The sequence below is a fragment of the Hydra vulgaris genome, chromosome 13 (genome assembly GCF_038396675.1).
Source record: "Hydra vulgaris chromosome 13, alternate assembly HydraT2T_AEP".
In the NCBI taxonomy this organism is placed as follows: Eukaryota; Metazoa; Cnidaria; class Hydrozoa; order Anthoathecata; family Hydridae; genus Hydra; species Hydra vulgaris.
The window spans coordinates 58318660-58342500 of NC_088932.1; the positions used below are offsets into that span (position 1 = coordinate 58318660).

Here is a 23841-nt window from a genome sequence, read left to right on the forward strand (position 1 = left end):
CAAGCGAGTATTTAACAAAATGTTGACAAAAATTATTATTTAAAAAATAGTAATTGTATATTATTAATCGTAAACTGTGTAATCTTCGTCAAAATATTTTTTCACATTTATACAAAAGTAACTTACCTCTTTTAGAGGTTTCCAGAGTATAATTACAATTGGGGAAGAAGTAAAAGATCAATTAATTTTCTTTGACGTACTTTACCCCTCAAAAATTACCTTTTGGTGATACATTTTAAAAAATGCGGTTTTTACAACACGCTGTGAACAGCGATTGCAATCCTGGGATCCCAAAATCCCGGGATCCCGACTTTTTTTATAATCCCGAAATCCCAGGATTTCCTATAAGATCGAACAAAACAAAGCGTAATGAAAAAATATATAAAAATAACAATAATATTTGCGTATCAATAAAATAATTTTTATTATAAAATTGTAAAATAGTATATAAAATAGTTATAAAATTTTCAGTTGTACAATAAAATACGATATCGAAAAAGATTGATTCAGAGAAAAACAAAAGTGAAAATCTTCGCACTGTGTCATGTTGGTTAGAGGTTTTTTTAAAACGCAGATAATGGAAAATGGAAATGAAAACTTAAAACGCAGAAAACGGCGCGGAAAATCCCGGAAATATACATCGACTATCTTATAGCCTGACTAAAAACGGTGTGCTGCTACATCGACTATCTTATAGCCTGACTCGCAACGGAGTGCTGCTACATTGACTGAGGGTTTGGTTAGGGGAGGGAAACAGAATTTCGAAAAATAAATTTTCGCGCCTTTTTCTGCGTTTTAGTTTCCATTTTCCATTATCAGCGTCTTAAGTGAACCCGTTGGTTAGCATATTTAAAAATTGAATACGATCTGATTTAAATAATAGATTTGTAAGCAATGAAAAATATTGTTATAATATGCTTGCTTGCAATACCCACACTTTGTATCATTATATATTACGGTTTATATTCATGTTATAATAATTTGTTATATAATACAAGTTTACCTTGTTTCTAAAAAGTTATTTACGTAAACACTTTTAAAGTATTTGCGTTAAATTAGTTAGATTTTTTAATACCTTAGTTACCACTGTTAATAATTTTTAATAGCTTAGTTACTATTGTCAGTTTATTCAAACTGAAAAAAAGTGTGTTTCTTATAAGGTATTATAAGAATCTTTCTTATAAGAATCTTAAAATTAAATATTAAATCATCATGTCGTATGTGTATTTTACAATTAAAAGTAACTCAGCTGTTTGGAAATATTTTCATCGATGTGTAAACTGCCAAACTGCAAGAAGATTTTAAATATTGGTGGTAGCTCAACAAAAAGACTTCATACACTCGTGATGTCGGTGCATAATGTGAAGGTCGAAATTCCAACCCAACCTAATATTACCGAAGAATGCACACCAGATAAACCATCAAAAAAGAAATCTAAGCCACTAACAGAATACTCTTCGATTAATGAAAAGGAAGGTAAAACACTTTGTGCTACACTTGCTCGTTTAACGGCGTCTGACGGGCATTTATTTAATGTGATTTGTTCTTCAACAGACTTACGTGCCGCTCTAACTGCTATGAGATTCAGAAATCTACCAACTTCAGTAAACACAATTCATAATCTTGTAGTAGAGTGCAGGAAAAAAATAAGATCAGGTTTTGTTCATCAAATTGAAGTGCACAAGAAAACGGAATTCGGTGTAGGAGAAAGATTTCGTCTTTTAATGGATGGACGTCACTTCGAAAGCGTCGCTACATGAATATTAACGTTCATGGACAAAACTTGCAGTTCTGAAGTTTAAGTTTAATTCAAATAACAAGTTTAATACCAGCAGAAAAGTGCATTGAACTATTAGAAAAAAACTTAAAGATCATAGTCTTGATCTTCACAGCGACATTATGGCTATAATGACCGACGGAACTAGTGTTATAAAAAAATTTGGCAGATTGCTGCCTGCTAACCAACAAATATGTTTTGCCCACGGCATACAACTTGCTGTAATTGATGTTTTTTATAAAAAGAGAGAATTCGATGAAAATTAGCCAGATTTTAACAATGAATTTTCTGACAATGATTCATCTGAAAATGAGGACATAGAGGAAGATTTGTTGGACTACAATCATGAAAATGTAAGATCTAAAATTGAACTAAATAAAGTTTATTATGGGCTAGTCATTAAAAAAGTACGCAAACTAATACTAAAATTTAGACAATCATCTACCAAAAACGACGTCTTACAAAAATATACTAAGGCTGAATTTGGAAAATAACTGTCTTTAATAATAGATTGCAAGACACGGTGGAGCAGCCTTCTGTTAATGCTTAAACGATTTTACAAAGTAAAAAATTGTATGCAAAAATCATTATTCGATATTTACCCAGTGTAAGATAATTCTATAGCTCTTTCACATGATGAAGTGACAATATTATCAGAGATTATTACAACTTTAGTTTCCATTAAAGCAACGGTTGAAGCAATATGTCGTCGAGATTCTAACCTACTTACAGCCGACATTGTTTACAAAATTAAAAGATGCTGACAATAATACAAGCAAAGAAATGCGTCGAGCTTTAATGACTTGCATGCATGAACGTCGAGCCGATATGAGTGGACTTCTGTAACACCTGCATAACGGTTGAAGCCCCGTTGAAGTCGATGAAAAAATAATTACAGTTTTACTTTTTCTTTTAAATGTCGAAAACTTTCGGTAGAATTGCAGGAAAGATTAAATGCTTCCAATCCTGCTCTAGTAAGAGCACCAATTGAGTCTAACATGCTGGATTTTATTGAGGATCCTGAAATGACACCTGAGTTTGAAAATCTGAAAGTAATACTTTTAGTATTGAAGAGGAACTTGATCGTGTTATTAAAGAATGACAATTACCAATACAACCAATTAGACATGAAATTTTGTCATCAAAAATTCAACAAGAAATGACACTATTTGATAATTGGGGTACACGTGGCGATTATTGAGAAAGAATTTACTCTTTTCTAATGACCATAAAACCGACAAGTGTCGAGGGTGAGCGGGCATTTTCTTCCGCTGGACTATTCAATACAAAAATTTGCAACCGTTTGGGCGATGAAATTTTGGACGCGTCATGCTTCCTGAAGTAGCATTCGAAGCACAAAAAACATAAAATATCTCCTAATTTCTAACATCATTTTTAACATTACTTAACAAGTGAAATTTAATTAACATGTTTAATTAAATTTATTTAATAAATACATTTTTAGTTAAATGTACGGTTTTTATTCTACTTAATACTATACAGATGTTGTACCTATTTTTCAATCCCGGGAATAATCCCAGGATTGATGTTTTTCAATCCTGGAATCCCGGGATTGAAAAAGACCTTCGGGATTGCAATCCCTAGCTGTGAAACAAAGCGATGTCTGCTAAATAGTTGGAGGAAATTTCATTGTTTATCTTAGATCGCATTAGGGGCCTCTCCCAATTGAAATTTTTAAGCTATCTTACTTCTCCCTATTCTCTCCGATACACTAAATACAGGTATATACATGTAAAGCTGGAGTTGGAATATTATATAAGATAATAAATCGGTTGTATTTGCATCAAGGTCAATAAAACCCGATCAGTTAAACTACGCAATTATTAAAAAAATGAATTATAGCAGTATTTCTTTTGGATACAAACGTTTTTAAATTTAAAGAAAGAACAGAGATCACAATTGTTAGAAAACATTACGAAGAGAAAAAAATGTTAAAGAATGCGAAAAAAAAAAAAACACTCCACTACGTTTTGAAAAAGTGTTCCTAAAACTACAAAAATAAAATATCGATTTAATTTATACAACTGGTAGAGAAATGATTTTTCCAGATAGGCCTTACTAATCAAAGAGAAGAAAAAATTCCAGAAGGTAAAAAGATTGTTCAAGTGCATATGGTCTACGCAAACTGTTTAGCCTCACAAAAAATCTCAAAGAAAATGAAATGAAATTAAATGAAAAGAAATTAAGAATAAATGCTCACAAAGACATTTTTTAAATCTAATAGCAAATAACAAAACGATCAGTAAACTCTTATTAATCATTTGGAGAAAAACTAACGCTAAGCAATCGAATAATTAACGCTAATCAATCGAATAATTTTTAAAGAATAAATATTAATGATTCCAATATCAATACAAAAAGCCATAACTCAAAGCTGCATGAATTACACATGGGGATTAAAGTGACACAAGAGAAAGTGTTTTTATTACGTGGGCGGTAAATTTTGAGAAAAAAATAAGGAGGTAATGATATGAGGTAAAATACTAAATCTGTTATTTTAAATCGTAGAAACTGATTTCTTTCACTCAAATAATCAAAGTTTTTTGGTTGACTATCTTAGTCGTTTTTGGAAAATTAAAATATCATACAACATCCAATAATGCAAGAAAGTTAAAATCATATGATACAAAAAAGAACAAAGAGCTAATTAATAGGTGTAATATTTATTATAAACAGCAATTCCACATGCCTCGATGTTTTGCTTTTATCGAGGAAATACAATTTTATGTTTATAAAAAATATTTTATATTTATTTTATTTTGGTAAAAAACTATATGTTCTTTAGGATAATTTTTTATTTATTTTTTACTTTCCATTTTACAAGTTATTGCACAATTACGAGCATCACTGCGTGACAAATCAATGTCACGTTGTGGCGCGCGTACTTTTAGCTAAATCTGTTAAAATATAAAAAAAATTATGAAAAGTTTAGTTTTTATAATACAGTTAGGCTATTTCAATATTATAATAAAGTTTATTTTTTATTTTAAAAATCTAAATACCGCAATCTTTTGTTTTCTCAATTAAAAACGCATTAACGCGTGTCACGGAGTTGCTGTAAATCTTGATAAAAAAAAGTTATAAACGCAAAAATATCGCTTCCTTTTAGCTGACACCAATGTCGTAGCTTGTAGAACGGAAGCCCCAAAAACCTTTCAATAAAGCTAAAATATCTTAAAAAATCTTTTATTAGGTATAAAATGAAAAAAACAGCTCCTTAAATTTGCAAAAGTTCCTCAATTGATTGCTCTCCCCGCCGCCCCCCCCCCCTCCTATACTTCATCAAATAGATTGCACGATACGTTCGCGCGATTCGTTCTCTCGATTATCGATACGGCTATTTTTTTTTTGTTTACTTTTAGCTAAAAATGATAAAGATATCATTAATCCAAATTATTTTAACGATCGAGGTCGCTTTAACTGATTTCAATATCACTGTTTTGCACACAAATGATGTCCACTCTAGAATAGAAGAACTTAATGCTTTTGGTGGGAGATGCGAGGACGAAAGCATTACTTTAAAAAAATGTTTTGGTGGTGTAGCGAGGAGACACACGGTAAAGTTAATTTTTTGAAAAATATCTTTAATTTAATTAATTTTTGATTTAATTAATTTTTAATTTAATTTTTAAATTAGTTTTTGATTTAATTAATTTTTAATTTAATTAATTTTTGTTAAAATATAGTATTGCAGTACTAATAATATTTATTATAAACTTATAATATACTAGTAGTATACTAAAAAGTTGGAGTTATTAGGGAAAGTATAAAATTGGAGTTATTAGGGAAAATGCCTTGTCATCAAACTTACGTGTCTTATGTAAGTTGTATATCACACACGTAATTTAAAGTTTTTTTAGGCAGATAGTTATAAGAACTTCTCTTAATACTTTGTAAGTTTATTGCAGCAATGTTTATATTTTTGCAATAGAAAAGCGTCTTTTTAATAGGGTTCAAGTCTATTTTTTTCTAAAGTCAAATTTTGGTATCCTGCACACACACTTTTATGCACCCTCTCTATATGTTACAATGTTAAATTTCTACTTATTACCTGATTTATCATATTAATAAATTGGTAAACGTCACACAAATTTTTTTATCTTAGATTAACATTATTGCATTATTACACAAGCAATAATCATCATACTGAATACTATTTGCGCTGGCATAAAGACTCAACACTTTTCAGAAATTATTTTTTATAATCTCCCTAAATAGTCTTGTCTCTTAATTTATTTTTCAAAAATATAATCTTTTACTTTAAGCCTTTGATTTCAGTACATTTCTAAGTTAGTGCAACATTTTTTTGTAAAGGTTTAATTTTTAATTTTTGTCATTCCACATCAATGACAAAAATTAAAAATTAAACCTTTACAAAAAAATGTTGCACTAACTTAGATTCTTGCCTAGTGTGTAAGGTCAGCACACGTTTGTTTCTGCCTTGTTTGTAACCCTAGTTTAGGTCCAGGCTCTCTTTCTCTATAAGTTGGTTCAGATGTTTGCATATTTTAAGGAATTATCAATATTGCATTAACTATTTTATGTTGGACATTTTATAGTTCATTACTAGATTATGTCTTATTACCATCTTTAGCAACTGAAAGTTTCTCTAAATTGTAATATACCCATATATATTTTAAATTTATATAAATTACACACATATAAATTTTAGAGTTTTCATATATGAATTTCCCTTTAAATTTAAGCTTTTGCAATGTTAAATTCTCGAAACGTATTATGACAATTTCAACCGCTGATTTTGGAACTTGTTTTTTGAACTTGTTACATGCTGATTTTTGAACATGTTTTTGTTACATGTTACATGTTTTTGGTATTATTAAATATGATTGATTTTCTACATAAAATTTAAAAATATTTTTTCGATTTTCGATTTTTATTCAACATTGCAAAAACTTAAATTTAAAGGAAAAAAATATTGGGTGTTATTTTAAATTAAAAAAAACTTTTAGATGATAAAAAAAATCAGAAAAAATTCAATCAATACAATTTTACTTGATGGTGGAGATCAATTTCAAGGAACATCATGGTTTGGAATATACAGAGGTATTGAAGCTGCAACTTTTATGAATCACGATAACTATGATGCAATGGTAATATTTAATACTGAAAACTAAAATGAAATAATAATACTGAATATTAATAATTATTTTATTTACTCATAGTAACATTTTCTTATTTAAATATGATGTTATAAAAGTGTTGAAGCAATCTTTTACAACATAAATGCCTTTCCTGATGTTAACCTTTTGCATATATTTTTATTTTGTTAACTTTTTGCATATTTTTATTGTATATTTTGCATATTTTTATTGTATTTTTGCATATTTGCATATTTTGCATATTTGCATATTTTGCATATTTGTATATTTGCATATTTTTATTGTATTTTTGCATATTTTTATTGTATCACTACAAAGATTATCATTTAAAGCTAACAAACTTTTCTTACCTTTACCTACAATTAAACAGGGAGTTTAATTGTAAGTGAAACCTCATCTGCACCAATCACGGCGATCTATACTGCAAGCCTTCCCAACATGCAAACAGCATATCTAGACTGGGGGCCTATTCTAAACTACGCTTAATTATATTCACCATTTCAGTGATATTAAAATATGTGTAAAAAGTGTTGTATTTATGGCTGCACTACAAATTATTTATCCACATAAAAGAAATCTGATAATTTAAAGCTCTTAGTATATCAATTTCAAAAAAAAAAAAAAGAAAAATGTGGATTAAAGTAATTCCAAATGCAAACTTAAAAGTAACAAATGACAATTTATAAATTGCAATTGTGAGTTGATTTGAAAATTAGAGGTTAACATAAAAAATTTGAAAAACATAAAAATTAGAGGAAAAAAATCGTCCTAAATTTCCACTATCTTTTTTTATTGCCATGGCAAATTTTAAAAACAGAATTTTAAAAATTAACATGACTTATATAAGAAAAACCTTTACTTTATTTTAAAAAATTTGATTACCGAAAGAAAAGAAATTGTAATTCAGGAACATTTAGCTTCTATAGGTACACAGTGTGTTGGTAGTAAGATTTATTGTTAAGAGGTTATTATTAGATCTTTTCAGTATTTTGCTACATTTAGAAGTTTGTGTAATTAATTGCAAACAGATTACCAATTACCTTCTGTAAGATCTATGACAAGAAAACTTCCAAAGTTTCTAAATTAAATGAGAAGCATTTTTTTGAAATGAAAAACATTTTTCAATCTGTTGAAGAAAAAAGAAACTTTGTTTTTTATTGCATGATGAGGTTTATGTTTAAGAAATGTAGTTATATCATATCAGTACATTATTTGGAAAAGCAATTGACAACTCAACTTCTCTTGCAAAAACTGTATTGGGTCTAATAGTTAATTGCTTATTTGGTGGACCACCATTCATTTCCAAAATGATTCTAATTGATAAAAAAATTAGTTTTTTTTGAACAAATTGGCATTAACATCTAATCAATAAAGAAGTCTTCAGGTCAAGTTAAAGCTATAATATTCGATGGAAATAAAATTAATCAGGCATTCTTCAAAATCTTTAAAAGAGCAGCTCCAGCTAAACTCTGGTTATTTGATGTTATTTGCTTAATCTTTGATTATGTCCATTTGCTTAAAAACAATAGAAATTATTGGCTTACTGAAAAAACTGGTCAACTTTTTTTTATAATAAAAGAGTATATAAAGTAGAACAATAGGATTGTCTTGAAAAACTTTATAGACTTGAATCCTTGAAACTTGAAAATTTAGTTAAATTATCCAATTTAAATGATTTTTTAATATTTAAACTAACTATGCTTTAATTAATCATCCATCTGCAGTATAAAAAAGAACAGGACTGCAGTATATAAAAGAAAGACAAGACACAGCAGATTTTATTAACATTGTTGTATCATGGTGGAAAGTTCTCAATGTTAAGGAAACAGATGATAGATTAAAAATGATGATAGATTAAAAAATATTTTAAATTTTGGAAATATGGCTTTAAAGATGACTGTAAAGCAACGTAAAAAGGAGAAACAACTTACTTGTGACACTGCACAGTCAATTTACCACACATGCAATGGTGTTGTTTAACTATGTAGATCATTATTGGATAGCTCAAATCAATATTTCATTCTTGTTAAGTTTTCTACTGATCCATTTGAAAAAGAGTTTAGAAAATTGCGCCAAGTTTCAGGAGGTACATATTTTATAACAGTACAACAGGTGATTGAAAAGTTGAATATTTCAAGAACTAAACTTTTGCTATCACTTGGTAACGCAACTGTTGAGATGAGTCTTGATATAACCCATTCTTATCCAAATTGTGGCTTTCTATTGGATGAGCCCTCTGCTGAGATATTTAACAATCTACCAGATTTTAAATCTTTTATTTCTCCTGATACAAATATCATGTATATAATAATATGATAGTAATATATGATAGTAATACACAATAGATTTTTCTAAGAAATCTTGGGAGTTATGAATATTTTTGAAATTTGAATTTTTTGAATTTTTAATTTAATTTTAAGTTTGTTTAATAGATTGTTTCATTTCTTTTTCATTTCTTAGTAGTGACTGCTTTCATTTCATAGTACTATAAAGGCTATCAAAAGCAAAAATTGAAAAAAACAAAGTGATAATGTGGCATTATAGCGAAAGATTGTTTGTCATAAGTTGTGAGTTGTCAACATAACACAGACTTCTTTAATGTTAAGTTTAGTTCTTATCTAACAAAATGGATAAGTTTGCCATTTTTTCTGGAAAAAAAAAGTGATCTAACGCTTTTAAAAGAGTCAAATAGGTTTAAAAAAAAAAAGTTATGTAAAGAAAAAAATGTATGAGTTAGATTTGATTGAAAAAAAGCTAAACAAGAACTAGACATTATTTTAGATGTGACATTATTCTTTGATGATATTTTATTGTCATGTTAATAAAGCCAAATGTTTATTATTTTAAATGTTTATTATTTTTATTTAAATATTTAATATTTGTCAATTATAGTAGTGAAATAATTATTTAAAACCTTTTCAAATGTTTTGTGTGCTTTATTTATTCGTTATTATGCCTTATTTGTTCGTATGCAATATATAATATCCTTCTCTTTTTATAGAGAGGAATATTCTGAAAAATTTAGGAATTTTATAACCAAATATCCAGAAAAAATAGGAAAATGGTCCTTGAAAGTCCTGAAAAGTCTTAGATTTTAAATTTTATTTGTCTGTGGGAACCCTGAATAATAATAATAATAATAATAATAATAATAATAATAATAATAATAATAATAATAATAATAATAATAATAGTAGTAGTAGTAACAATAAAAATTAATAATAACTTTAATGTGGAATCTTATGTTCAACCTTGAATCATGTAATTTAGTGTGGAGTTAAACTTAAAATTGTGTAATTTAGTGTGGAGTTTAACCTAGAATCATGTATTTTAATGTGGAATCTCACATTCAACCTAGAATTATTTACTTTAGTAATTGGAATTATTTACTTGGGAATTTTATGAACCTCTTTGGCTTTTGAAATCACATGTAATGATTTGAGACACTGTAGTGTTTTATGAATGACTTAAAGTCAGAGATGTTTAAGACTTTTTGTATGTTTATAATTTGAAATATGACAATTAGTATTGAAGGTTGTGAAAAAGTTCAGATTAATAAACAAAAAATAAATTTATAAAGCAATAGTAATAGATAGTGATCAACCAAAATTCAGTTTGGTTCTGGTTCCGGCCACAATACTGTCCCTGTTCCAGTTCCGGTATTGCTTTAGATTTCGGTTCAGAATGCTACCAAAAATGGATATTTTGAAGCTTTATTAAGCATTATCATTTTGATAAAATAATTTAAAAAAAAGTTTTTTAAATTAAATGATAAGCTTGAGAATTAACAGAAATAAGATTTTGCTTTTTTGAAAACGAAATAATTTTCTTGTTTGAATTAATATTCATAGCTTGTAAAGTTTGTTATCATAATTATTTGAAAGATAATTTGTTGTTATAAGTATAACTTATATATATATATATATATATATATATATATATATATATATATATATATATATATATATATATATATATATATATATATATATATATATATATATATATATATATATATATATATATATATATATTAAATATCACAATTAATTTAAAAAATCCAACTTTTATCCTAGTTTTATATAATCTAGAGTGTTAAATTATCTATTGTTTCTCTTCAATCAACTCTTTTTTAAGTTTAGCACAACAGTTTTTAATTGAATTCATGTGTGAATTTCCTTTGGAAAATAATGTCCATTGGACGACTGCTTCAATTGGACAACAATTTTAACACTATAATTTCCTTAAGGAAATTGTAGTGTTAAAATTGTTAATATTTGTCCAAAGAGAGCATATTGTTAATTATTGTCCAAAGGGAATTTTTGTGTAGCAATCACTACAATAAATATTGGAAATACAAAAAACTTGTCAATTGTATTTTTAACATTTATATTTGACGCAAACCAGCAGCATCAAGAAACCATCTTATATTTTATTTTAACAAAATGAATTCAAAAAGAAAAACAAGTTTAGCATGGAAATACTTCATAAATAAAGCAAACAATCCAAGAATAGTTCAGTGCAAAGTATGCAACAGCAAAGTTTCAAGAGAATCAGATTACCCCAAAAAACACAGATTATATGCACTAATGTCAATGTTAGAATTGACGTTAGTTCATATAATTGAAGAATCATTCTGACATCAAATTTACGTTAGAAAGTTCAGGAAATACAAAAGCCAACAAAGAAGCTTAATTGAAACTAAACAAGAGAAAGACCAATCTTCCAATCTTCAATATATGATCAAAAAAACAAAGAATTGATATATTAAAATCTACAATTCCAAACTGGGTTCAAGCTTCTTCAAAAATTGACTCTAATTCTGAAAAAGGCCAAAAATTTCACAAGTCAATGTTTGAAATGATGGTTTTTGACCTCCAACCGTAGTCTATTCTCAATGATGCCGAGTTTTTGAGGCACCATGCTCTTATTGCTCTTTATTACGAATTGCTAGTGAAAAATACTACAGAAGTTTACTGGATCCAACTTATGAAAAAATAAAATTTGCTCTCAAGGAAAAGTTTGTTCAATCAGAAGTTAAAAGTGTGTCAGTCTGTCTTGATGCATGGTCATCATTTCATTATGGCTACCTTTGGATGACAGTTCACTTAATTTCCAAAGATTGGAACCTGTCAAATTCTGCATCTCTTGTTCTCAATTTGATGAAAGGCATACCGCAAAAAACATTTTCAACAAGATTGAAATAAAAACAGAGGAGTGGAAGTTTCTTCAAAAATTGAAATTTGCTTAAGAGACAATGCAGCAAATTTAAAGGTAACCTTTAATGAATCAAGCTGTAATTATGTGTCAGCTGGATGCCTTAACCACTCCATTCAACTTAACATCAAAAAAGAACTATTTTCACATCCAATCATAGACAGACTGATTGCAAAGAGTCGAAAACTCTGTTCTTACGCATCCCATTCTACTGCTTTCTACACTGAACTTTACAGACAGCAAAAAATCCAAGTGGATAAAAAAGTCAAACTTGGCTCAAAAAACTATGTTGCCACAAGATGTAACTCTACCTATTATATGCTTGAGCAAACTTTACACCTGAAGTCAGCTATTGCTGCCACCTTAATCAAATTTCCTTCAGTGGGAATTGAATTTTCTATCCAAGATTGGAGCCTCTGTGAAAAAGTAATGAACATTTTAAGTGTTTTTGAGGTGTTAACTCTTGCATCAGTTCCTGTATTCCAATTGTGACATCACTAATTAAAGTTTTGGAAACAACCTCTAGCGATATCATTGTTCAGGAGTTGAAAATTGCTATGAAAAATGCAATGGAAAAACATTTTTCAGCAATTGAAAAAACAGAGCATTATTCAGTTGCTACTCTACTCGATCCAAGATACACATGGTATTTTTTCAGATCAAGGTGCTTTGCAAAAGGCTAAACACGTTGTCATGTCCTAAATGGACAATTTTGAACCTCTAGATGAATTGGCTCCTGCAACTCAAATTCTATCTGATGACAATAAAAAAAAAATGCATCGTTTGTTCATATAATGTCAAAATTATTGTGCTTAACCTTAAATCTTGCTAAATGTGCTTAACCTTAATCTTAAACTCAAATAGAACCAAATGCACGATCATCTTCAAAATGATAAAAGAAGTGTTGAATGATTTTTTGGATAGTCCAATGGCTTCTCAATGATTTGAGTTTTGGAAAAGCTATGAAAAAAATGCAAATTCCAAAATCAAGTTAGCGTTGACTAAGGTGGCAAAAAAGTACCTCACACAACCTTCAACATCTACAGATGTTGAAAGACTGTTTTCTGCTGCTGGAGATATTCTCTCAAACGAAAGAAAGAGAATCCAGCCAGAAAATTTGGAAAAACTTCTTTTTTGTCAAGAAAATCTTCCAGTTGTTGGATTTTGTTATAAGTTATTTTGATTAATTTAATATTTTGTTTAAATTAAAACTAACTTTAAAAACAATATATATTATTTTTGGTCCCGGTTTCGGTTCCTGTTCCGGTTTGGGTTTATTTTCTGTTTGGGTTCCCGCTATGAATAATAAATATTGATTTTCAGTTTGGTTCCGGTTCCGACAAAATATTAGTTCCGGTCAATCACTAGTAATAGATAGATATTTCAGTTAATTGTCATATAAATATTTCAGTTAGCTGTCATATATAATATTTTAGTTAGCTATCATATTAAATATCTCAGTTGGTTATCATATTAAGGTGGTACTACCCTGCAAATTTTATTTTCCAAAATGCTTATCTTTTGAGGAAAAAAGTTTTTTTTCCTCAAAAGATAAGCATTGTTCGATAGTAATTAAAAAACTGAATTAAAAAACACCATTTTTTACTTATTTGTCACAAAAAATGCAGCAAATGAGTCAAAAAAACATTACAAGAACATAAATGACACGAGTATTTGAGATATATTTGAGATAATATTTGAGGTAAAATTTTTCAAAAATATTGAGCCAAAATAAAAAATATTTTTAAATTTACTACCAGCCCTTTCTACAATATCAATGAAAAAAACTGTGAAAATTTCGAAGAAAAAGAGCTAATGGTTTCTAAGATATTGTAAGATATGTATGTTTTGTGTTTAAAATATTTGAAAAATATTATTTTGAGAAAACAGTTTTTAAAATAAAAAATGTCATAAACTAAAAAAATCTTTATGGTTTCTAAGATATTTGTAATATATGTATGTTTTGTGTTTAAAATATTTAAAAAATATTATTTTGAGAAAAACAGTTTTTAAAATAAAAAATGTCATAAACTAAAAATATTTCTTTAACTAAAGAACATCAAAACTGACCAGAAAAATATGATTAATCACCTTCATTCTTTTGTTCTGTATCAAAATAACCTTTCTACAATAATAATAACAAGTTTGTGAAAATAGGGCAAAAATGTAAACAGACATAGTTGCTAAGGCCATTACTAGGGGTTCAAAAATAACCCTGTTGCCTATGAATACAAATTTTGGGACTTTCTGTAAATTTTTTAAGAAAAGTAAAGTGATTCTTATGACTTAGGATGTTCAAACTGTTAGAATTTGAAGAAAATTTTTTTTTGTTGATTTTAAAATGGTAGTACCACCTTAAATATTTCAGTTAGCTGTCATTAAATATCTCAGTCAGATAAAAGTGGTTATAGTTATATTATGTAATATATGATATTATATATATATATATATATATATATATATATATATATATATATATATATATATATATATATATATATATATATATATATATATATATATACACGTATACATATATATATATATATATATATATATATATATATATATATATATATATATATATATATATATATATATATATATATATATATATATTTATATATATATATATATATATATATATATATATATATATATATATATATATATTATATTATTTTTTATTTGACACATGCTCCTAAAATTAAGGATAATTAGAGAATCCCTTTTTTTAATTTTGTAACTAAATCATTTAAGTATATTTTTCAATTATTAAATTCATCAGTTAATATCTTAAGATATTTTATTTTTATATTTGAATATAAAGGTTTGTTTTTGCATGTTATAGACACTTGGTAATCATGAATTTGATAATGGCGTTGAAGGGATAATTCCTTTTATTATCAATGTAACATTCTCCATTCTTTCTGCAAATATGGATGTTAGCAATGTTACTGATTGGCCAAAGAACTCCACATTTGCAAAGTCTAAAGTGTTTCAAAGAAATGGTGTAAAAATTGGCGTTATTGGATACATTACTCCTGACACAAAATGGTGTGACAATGTTTACAAAATCATTGATAAGATTATTTTTTAACATACAAATTTGTATGTAGTACATAGTACATCAGGTACATTCTTGAAAATAAGGTCAGTTACAGGTCCCCTTCAGGTAACAGACCTTTTTATATTACTAAAGCCATTAACAGTACTTATTATGAGGTGCATAGCATGTCACTTTACAACTTAAGACTTTACAGACCTAACATAAGTTATCCTAATGCTATTTAAATTTTTATAACTTATTTAATAATTTAAATAATATTAAAGTTAATTAAAACTTTAAATTTAGTTATATTAATATTCTTTAAATAAATGTAGTATAATAAATATGGTATAAACCTTTAATAAAAAATTAAAACCATGGTAAAAAAAAAAAAAAAATTGCAATTATTTAAATTAAACATATATATATATATATATATATATATATATATATATATATATATATATATATATATATATATATATATATATATATATATATATATATATATTAAATGAAGAAGATACCAATCAATTAATACATTTCTGAAATAAAGTTTTTAAATACCAATGTATTAACTAATATTATTAGTAACACTGTTGATAAATATCTAATGATAATAAGGGTAATAATATTAATTACAACAACGAAATGGTGAATGAAACAATGAAATCACTTTCCTGCCTAGACTCTTTCTTCTACAGCTTGTGACCCGGACAACATACCTGTTATTGTCTTGCAGAAGTGTTCTCCAGAGTTGTCGTCTATACTCTAAAAACTATTCAACAAGTGCTTATCAGAATCTTGTTTTCCAGCCTGCTGGAAAGCGGCATTTGTTATCTCTATCTTCAAAAATTCTGGAGAGCGATCTGATTCATCTAACTACCGTCCCATTAGTCTTCTTCCTATCATAAGCAAGGTTTTTGAATCTTTAACTAACAAACACTTAATTTCTCATCTTGAATCTAATAACTTACTTTCTGACCGTCAATATGGATTCCGAACTTCTTGTTCTACAGCTGATTTGCTAACAGTAATAACTGACAGGTTTTATCGTGCATTAGATAAAGGTGGAGAGGTTATGGTCATCGCTCTTGACATTTCAAAAGCTTTTGATAAAGTTTGGCATGCTGGTCTTCTCCATAAGCTTTCTTCTTATGGTTTATCTGGCAACATCTTTAAGATTATTGAATCCTTCCTTTCCAATCGTAGTATAAAAGTTGTCTTCAATGGACAGCACTCTTCTTATTCTGTAACTTCAGGGGTTCCTCAAGGTTCTATCCTTGGCCCTATGCTCTTTTTAATTTACATTAACGATCTTCCAGATATTCTCACATCTAAGGTGGCATTGTTTGCTGATGATACTACCATTTATTCTTGTCGTGATAAGAAACCAACACTCTCTGATTGCTTGGAGGGGGCATTTGAACTTGAAAAGGATCTCACTTCTGCTTCAGCATGGGGCTCACAGTGGCTGGTGAACTTTAATACAGATAAAACTTATCCTATATTTATAAACGGTGATGTACTTGATGAGTCATCTACTTTTCACCTTTTAGGATTAATTCTTACTTCCAATCTTTCTTGGAAACCATATATCAAATCAGTTGCATAATTAGCATCTGCTAAGGTTGCATCTCTTTATCAAGCTCGATACTTTCTTACTTCGGATTCTATTCTCTATCTCTATTAATCTCAAATCCGGCCGTGTATGGAATACTGTTGCCATATCTGGGGCAGTTCTTCTAATGATGCCCTTTCTCTTTTAGACAAGGTGCAAAAACGCATTGTAAACATAGTTGGACCTGCCTTTGCAGCCAACCTTCTACCATTATCACATTGTCGTAATGTTGCTTCTCTTTCTCTTTTCTACAAATACTATAACGGGCACTGCTCTGAAGAGCTAGCGTCTCTTGTGCCATCTACTATAATTCATTCTCGTGTTACTCGTCATTCAATTAAGTGTCATCCTTTTTCTGTGACTGTTCCTAAGTGCTCCAAAAACGCTTATTCGTCTAGTTTTTTACCTCGAACATCAGCTCTTTGGAATTCGCTTCCTTCATCTTGCTTTCCTGATTCATATAATATGCAATCCTTTAAGTCGTCTGTCAATCGTTATCTTGCTCTACAATCTTTATCTTTTCTTTTTCAGTAATTTCCAACATTATTTAGTGGCTGCTTGTTGGAAGCAAAGATGTTTATATATATATATATATATATATATATATATATATATATATATATATATATATATATATATATATATATATATATATATATATATATATATATATATATATATATATGTATATATATACAACCCTTGGAATTAGGAAAAATTAGGTCGGCAATAATTTGTAGACCTCAATCTTTTCGAGGTCGGCATCAGGTTGGCAAAAATAATTTGATACAAAGGTCTTACCATTAAACACAGAAAAGAGGTTGGCATTTTTTTGCCAACATTAAACACTTTTAGGTCATCATTACTGAATGCTGACCCTAATTCTGAGTGTTAGTATAGTTTACACCCTCCCCCCTCCTCCAAGGCCAAGATAACTACTACAGTTGAGGAGGTTGCTTTAGTTGTAGTTATAACCCTCTCTTAACTCTATAACTCCAAAACACAAACCTTGACAAACAAGGCTGCTACCCGGAGAAAGAAATTAAGTGTGATATTACCAGGGATATGGTGGGGATCAAACTCAGAACTTCTTGCTTTTAAAGCAAGCGCTCTACCACTATGCCACTACCACATATATAATAAGAGGTAAATATTGAATTATCATTCACTATTCACAATTGAAGTGGTTAAAAAATCAGTAGTTAAATGGTTAAAAAATCAACAATAGAACAAGAGGATGGAAATATGTCAATTGTTTGAGTTAACATAACAGAAAATTGTTAACTAAAGATTTGAAGACACTGCTAATAATAGTTAAATATATATAACATTTTTTTGAAACATCTTCTCTTTCAACAAAGCTGCGAGCAACCACTATTAGAGTTACATACAAAATAATTTGTTAAAAGTATGAAAAACTATTTTTAAAAACATTAATAAATTTACTTTAAAAATTTAAATAATAAATAACATAAAGCAATAAATTAAATATATATTTTTTGATATAAAAATATAATAAATTTTTTTTTTTTGATATAATAAAAAATATTTTGAGTAACTTTCAAACTAAGATTTTAGCTTTCAGTGTATTTCTTTAGGTTGTCTAGGCCTGGTCCAAACATCACTTTTTATAATGTAATAGAATCTGTGCGTAAAGAAGCACATAATTTAGAATCGAAAGGTGTTAAAGTTATCATAGCCTTGGGTCATGCTGGTTTTGAAACAGATATAATGGTTGCACGAGAAGTAAAAGAACTAGATGTTGTCGTTGGTGGACATACAAATACTTTTTTATATACAGGTTATTTTAGTTATGTTAGGATATTTATATTTATAGCAAAAAACTGCTTTTGCCATAATTTTAGAATGCTTAAAGCATTCTAAATTTATGGCAATTTGAAAATTTAATGTCTTAGCCTATTTTGAGCAATTTATTGTCTTTTTCAAAAAAGTCTTATTTTCAAATCTATATCAATAAAAAACCAATTATCTTAAATACTTGAAAATCAATCTGATAGCAGTTAGCTACCTCAACTTTCAAAAAAAATAAAAATTTATTTTTCAAAAATGATTAATTTTAGCCATCTTGGACTTCAACGTTATAAAAAAAAGCAATTTAAAGAAAAAATTATTATTATAATTTCAATAATAATAAAGCAAATGAAAGCGGAATACACAAGCAAATGTGAAAATTATGTTATTTTGTGAGAATATAGGTGGTAATCATCATGATAACTTTTGTAACATTGGATTCAAAATTATAGAAGTTAGACTCCCCTTAAAAAAACCTCCGGCCTTAAAATGATAAAATTAAGTCCATTTTAGAACTCAAAATTACCCAGGTTAGTAAGTGACCGGGGCTATGGCCAGGGCTAGGTTTGATAACACATAACCGCGACCGGGGCCAGGTTTATGACCAGGGCTGCATAAATGTTGATAGAACCTATAAAAATGTTATTTTTAATTAAAGTTTACGATATGAATTTTATTTAAAAACAATATTTTATAGGATTTATCAATTTTAATGCAGCCCCGGCCGGGTTTATGACCAGGGCTGCATTAATATTAATAGATCCTATAAAAGTATTGTTTTTAATTATAACTCGTATCATAAATTTTAATTAAAAATAACATTTTTTTAGGATCTATCAAAATTTATGCAGCCCTGGTCATAAACCTGGCCCCGGTCGTGGCTATGTGTTATCAAACCTAGCCCCAGCCATAGCTCCAGTCGCTTACTAACCCAGGTGTACAGTAAATTTAACACTTGAAACTTTTAGGAATTTATCTTCAATACAAGAAGAAGAAAAAACACAGAAAAAAAAACTTTTGTAGCTGCTGAGATATCTGCAGTTACAAAACATCCCAAAATAACTTAAACTTTCTATCATAATAGAGTTTTGGAATTTAAAATCAGCTATTTTGAATTTTTTATATAGTCAATATCTTTAAAACTGATGAACATATTAATGTAAAAATTTGTAATGTTCATTTATTCTTTTTTAAATAAGGAATTTAAAAATAAATTTTAAAATAAAGATATCTGTACATAAAGGTTTATATATTTCTAATACATGAATAAATTTGAAACTCAAAAAAAAACACCAAGAAATAATTTTCAATTACAATAAAAGAATGTAAAAAATAAAATAATAAAGAATATATCTTGTTCTAAAAATAATATTCTAAATATTTTTGTTAAACATTTCAAAACTTGATGATATTTCTTCAAATTCTTGCTCAGAAATTTTATAGCTTCATTATCATAGACACATGCAAGATATATTCCAGCATGCAAATCTCCTATGCGGTCCGAAGTCCGGCCTTCTTCATTATTAATTGCATTAACTGTTGTAAAGCATGTATCACCTGATATACGTTTCTTTTCTAGCTTCCTATAATTATATCGTATAAAACAGTGATGTAAATGCATTCCTGGAAATCTTTTAGAATTACAGTAGCGGTGATCAAGCTTAGCAAATTTTATATGATAGTTTTTGATTTTTTTTTTTTATATGATAGTTATGATATGCTAGTTTTTATATATATTTAGTTTTTTATATATTAGTTTCAGAAATACTAATGAATTTAGTACCTATTATATTTTCATTACGCCATTTAAACATTTTATTGACAGTTAATATTTGGTTATTTTGCAGGCTAGTCCTTGCTTCAAGTCATTTTACGGTTCCACCAATACCATCACATGGACTTTTACCAAGACTTGTTGCAAAATAAGGCCACTCTGCACATATTCCATGGTCTTGAAAATAATGACATAGATTGCTAAAAGTTTTATAGTTTTTGTGTTGGCTAGCTGCTGCATCACTAAAGTAATAACATAAGGTCAATTTCGGCAAGACAATCTTCTAAAATTCTAGCTAAAAATGCATTAACAGCATTAACATGTTGCATACAGTCAGATATTATGCAATAATTTATTGGTTTGAGTTTATTTTCAAAATCTTTGTTATATATAGCAAATGGATGTAGTTTTATTTGGCCATTATTCCAATGAAATCCTTAGGCTGCGTCTTGTGGTATAAAACTATGATTTTCTGCAAAATCAAGCAAAATAATAATTTGATTTTGTTGAAGATTCTTTTTCAGAATTCGAAGGAATAAGGACTGTGCCTTTTAAATAAAATAGTGTGATTGCAAGTTTTCAATTGTAGAAACAATCTTCAAGAAACTCCTTTAAAGGATTTTAACCACTGTTTGGCACTCGTTGGTGCAATGATTTCACTTATGCGAAATCATTGCACCTCGGCAATGTATCCTCATATTCATATTTGTATGGCACTATATCCTCATGTTCAAAACCATGTTGATTGAAGATTTCACTTATATACTGTTTTAAGTTTTCTACATTAGGGCAGTTATCACAACTGTGAAGCATACAGCTGCGATTCTCAATGTCACTTACTGTTTTTGATAAAAGTTCTTTATATTCAATGATACCGGGCACTGCATAAGTAATCAACTTTGAATTTTGGTGTACTTGACAGACACACACTGTATGCACACCAAATGCACTATCTACTGTTACACACCATTTTTGATGAAGCTGACAAAATTTTGAAAATCCTATTTTCTCTCCTGTTTTTAGAAATTCTAAAATGTTGCTCTTTTAGATTTAGAAGTAATAATTGTAATAATTAAATATGTTGTTTTTGACTATCGATTTTAGCTGAAACAAATTCTTTCTTACCAGGATAAATCCCAGAATATTCTGATAAAAACAGAATATTCTGATAAAAATTGCTAAAAAATTGATAAAAAACTGAAAAAAACTGATAAAAATTCTTGATATTTGTTTTAAGTCCTTGATTTTGTGATATCTTATTTCTAGTAATTTTTGTACACTCCCCTAGTTTTTGACCCAAGCATAACTTCATTCTTTAAGCAGTTTCTTCATTGATTGACAGAAGAGAGGAAAACCAATCTATACAATTATTACAATTTTTATCAAAAATATAAAACCTTCAACATAAAACTTGTTAAACGTGTCCATTTTTTTGTTGTTGTTAACATAAAGCAATGACAAAAAAATAACAAAATAAATTTTAACTTTAAAAATATTTGAAGAAAAAAAATTTTTTGTAAGATTTTGAACTTACTAAATGTTTTAGTTTTATGAACTTTATATTTTTATATATTTAACAACAACTTTTATATATTTAACAACAATTTTTATATATTTAACAACAATTTTTATATATTTAACAACAAGGGTCACAACAATACCTTTGTGTAGTTTCATATTATGCAAGGAGTTAATTTTTCAGGTATTTTTTTCATTTTATTAAAATTTTAATTTAGAAGTTTTCAGCAAAATATAAGCCATCTGATAAAAGTTAATAACACAATTGAATGCAATCTGCTATAATGATTTTTTGTGTCTTTTGTGGTTATGTGGTATACATTTTTTGCGGCTTTGTATCAACTGCAATGATTTTTTTGTCTTCAAGTTCATTTATTACTAATTAATCTTTTTAAACAGGACTTTTTATTATCGTTTTGTATTGCTTCACAACAGTATGGTTTCAAAGTTTAACTTTTATGTGATATGGGTGGGTGGGAAAAGGTGAATAGTTAAAAATATATCTGTTTATATATTATGTCAACTAGAGTTATTCAAATAAGTACTTGGTGCTGAGCCTCTTCGAAATGCCAGAAATAATAAATGTGATTCTGAGGAGAAGTTTATAACCACCACCACATGAATTATGATTACACAAAAGCAATAATGTTTTTCCTTTAACTTGTATCTCCTATCATTTAATATTTATTCATTTTAAATATATCTATGCATATGTATGCATATATATCTATGCATATGTATATTTGTTTTAAAGTAAGTTAAACTTTTGTACTTAATGAAGATTTATGTTTAGTATAACAATAAATCCACTCTGAGCATATCATGTTAAGTTTTGTATTTTATATTTCTTTTAGACCATGATTTTTCATTAGGAGTTTATCATTCCTATTACATGCGCAGTGTCTAAATTATAATTTATATTTTTTACTACACGCTTTATTCTAGTGTCTATGTTTTGTTCTGATAATATTTTTGTTCGATATATATGTTTCGTTCGATATATATTTTTGTTCGATATATATGTTTTGTTCGATATATATTTTTAATATTTTTATCATTTTTCTCTTCCTAATTTTTTCCTCATTTCACTTTCGCTTGACAGCTCGGTTTATTACTTTGATGCACATTTTTGCATTTTTTAAATTTAACTAGAAAAGCTATAAGAAAATGGACATATAGTTTGATTTAATATAAGTTTGATTTGAGCTAAAATTTAGCTTTAATTTTAACTAAAAGAAAAATTCCAAATCTTAATTAATTTGTATTCTGATGAATTGAGCCAGAATCTCATTCCAGTAATGCAGCAAATAAACTTACACATTAGAACACGCAGAACACATAAAAAACTTTATTTGATTTTAATGATTAATAAATTAATTACACATTCTCAAATGTCTTCCTAATAAACTGCACAGAAAAAAAATCATTTTTGCAACTGAAATTAACAAAAACTCTGCTTTGCTTTTCAGTGCTTCAGAGAACACTTTCCTTTTTCTTTAATACTGATAAAATAGAAAAGTTTGATATGACTAAAAAATTCAAAGATTTTGTTTAAATAAAAAAGTCTTTAAAAATTTAACAAATTTTATAAATTTTGTTTTTCTTATTTTTTGTTTAATTGAAAATCATTTTTTATTTAATTTTGTGGAAAGTTAATGTTGAAATCATTTTGCAGAAATCTTTCATAATGCATAATGCTATAGGATTATGCAAATTAAAATGAAAACAATGCCTGCAATTTGCATAACAGAAATCTTCTTGAATGTTTTAAAATCCTGTTGTTTTTAAGCAAATAATTTCAAATGTAGAGAAATTGTATCCAATTTTCTATTCATGATTCATTTTCCATGGTTTATTTCTATGTGTGGTTATCTAGCAGCATTTTATAATTGTTTTATACTATGTTCTATATATACTAAATAAATAACACTA

At 27.7% G+C, this 23841-nt stretch overlaps 1 protein-coding gene across 2 annotated transcripts in view; it reads left to right on the plus strand.

Annotated features, from left to right (window-relative positions):
• LOC100201021 (snake venom 5'-nucleotidase) overlaps nt 1-23841 on the plus strand; it is a 66128-nt gene that overhangs the window by 13624 nt on the left and 28663 nt on the right. For both annotated transcript variants that reach the window (XM_065815026.1, XM_065815027.1), the window contains 4 exons: nt 5161-5355; nt 6769-6909; nt 14987-15192; nt 18404-18606. In XM_065815026.1, the coding sequence (XP_065671098.1) occupies nt 5167-5355; nt 6769-6909; nt 14987-15192; nt 18404-18606 (739 nt within the window). In that variant the 5' untranslated portion in view covers nt 5161-5166. The remainder of the gene's footprint in view (nt 1-5160; nt 5356-6768; nt 6910-14986; nt 15193-18403; nt 18607-23841) is intronic.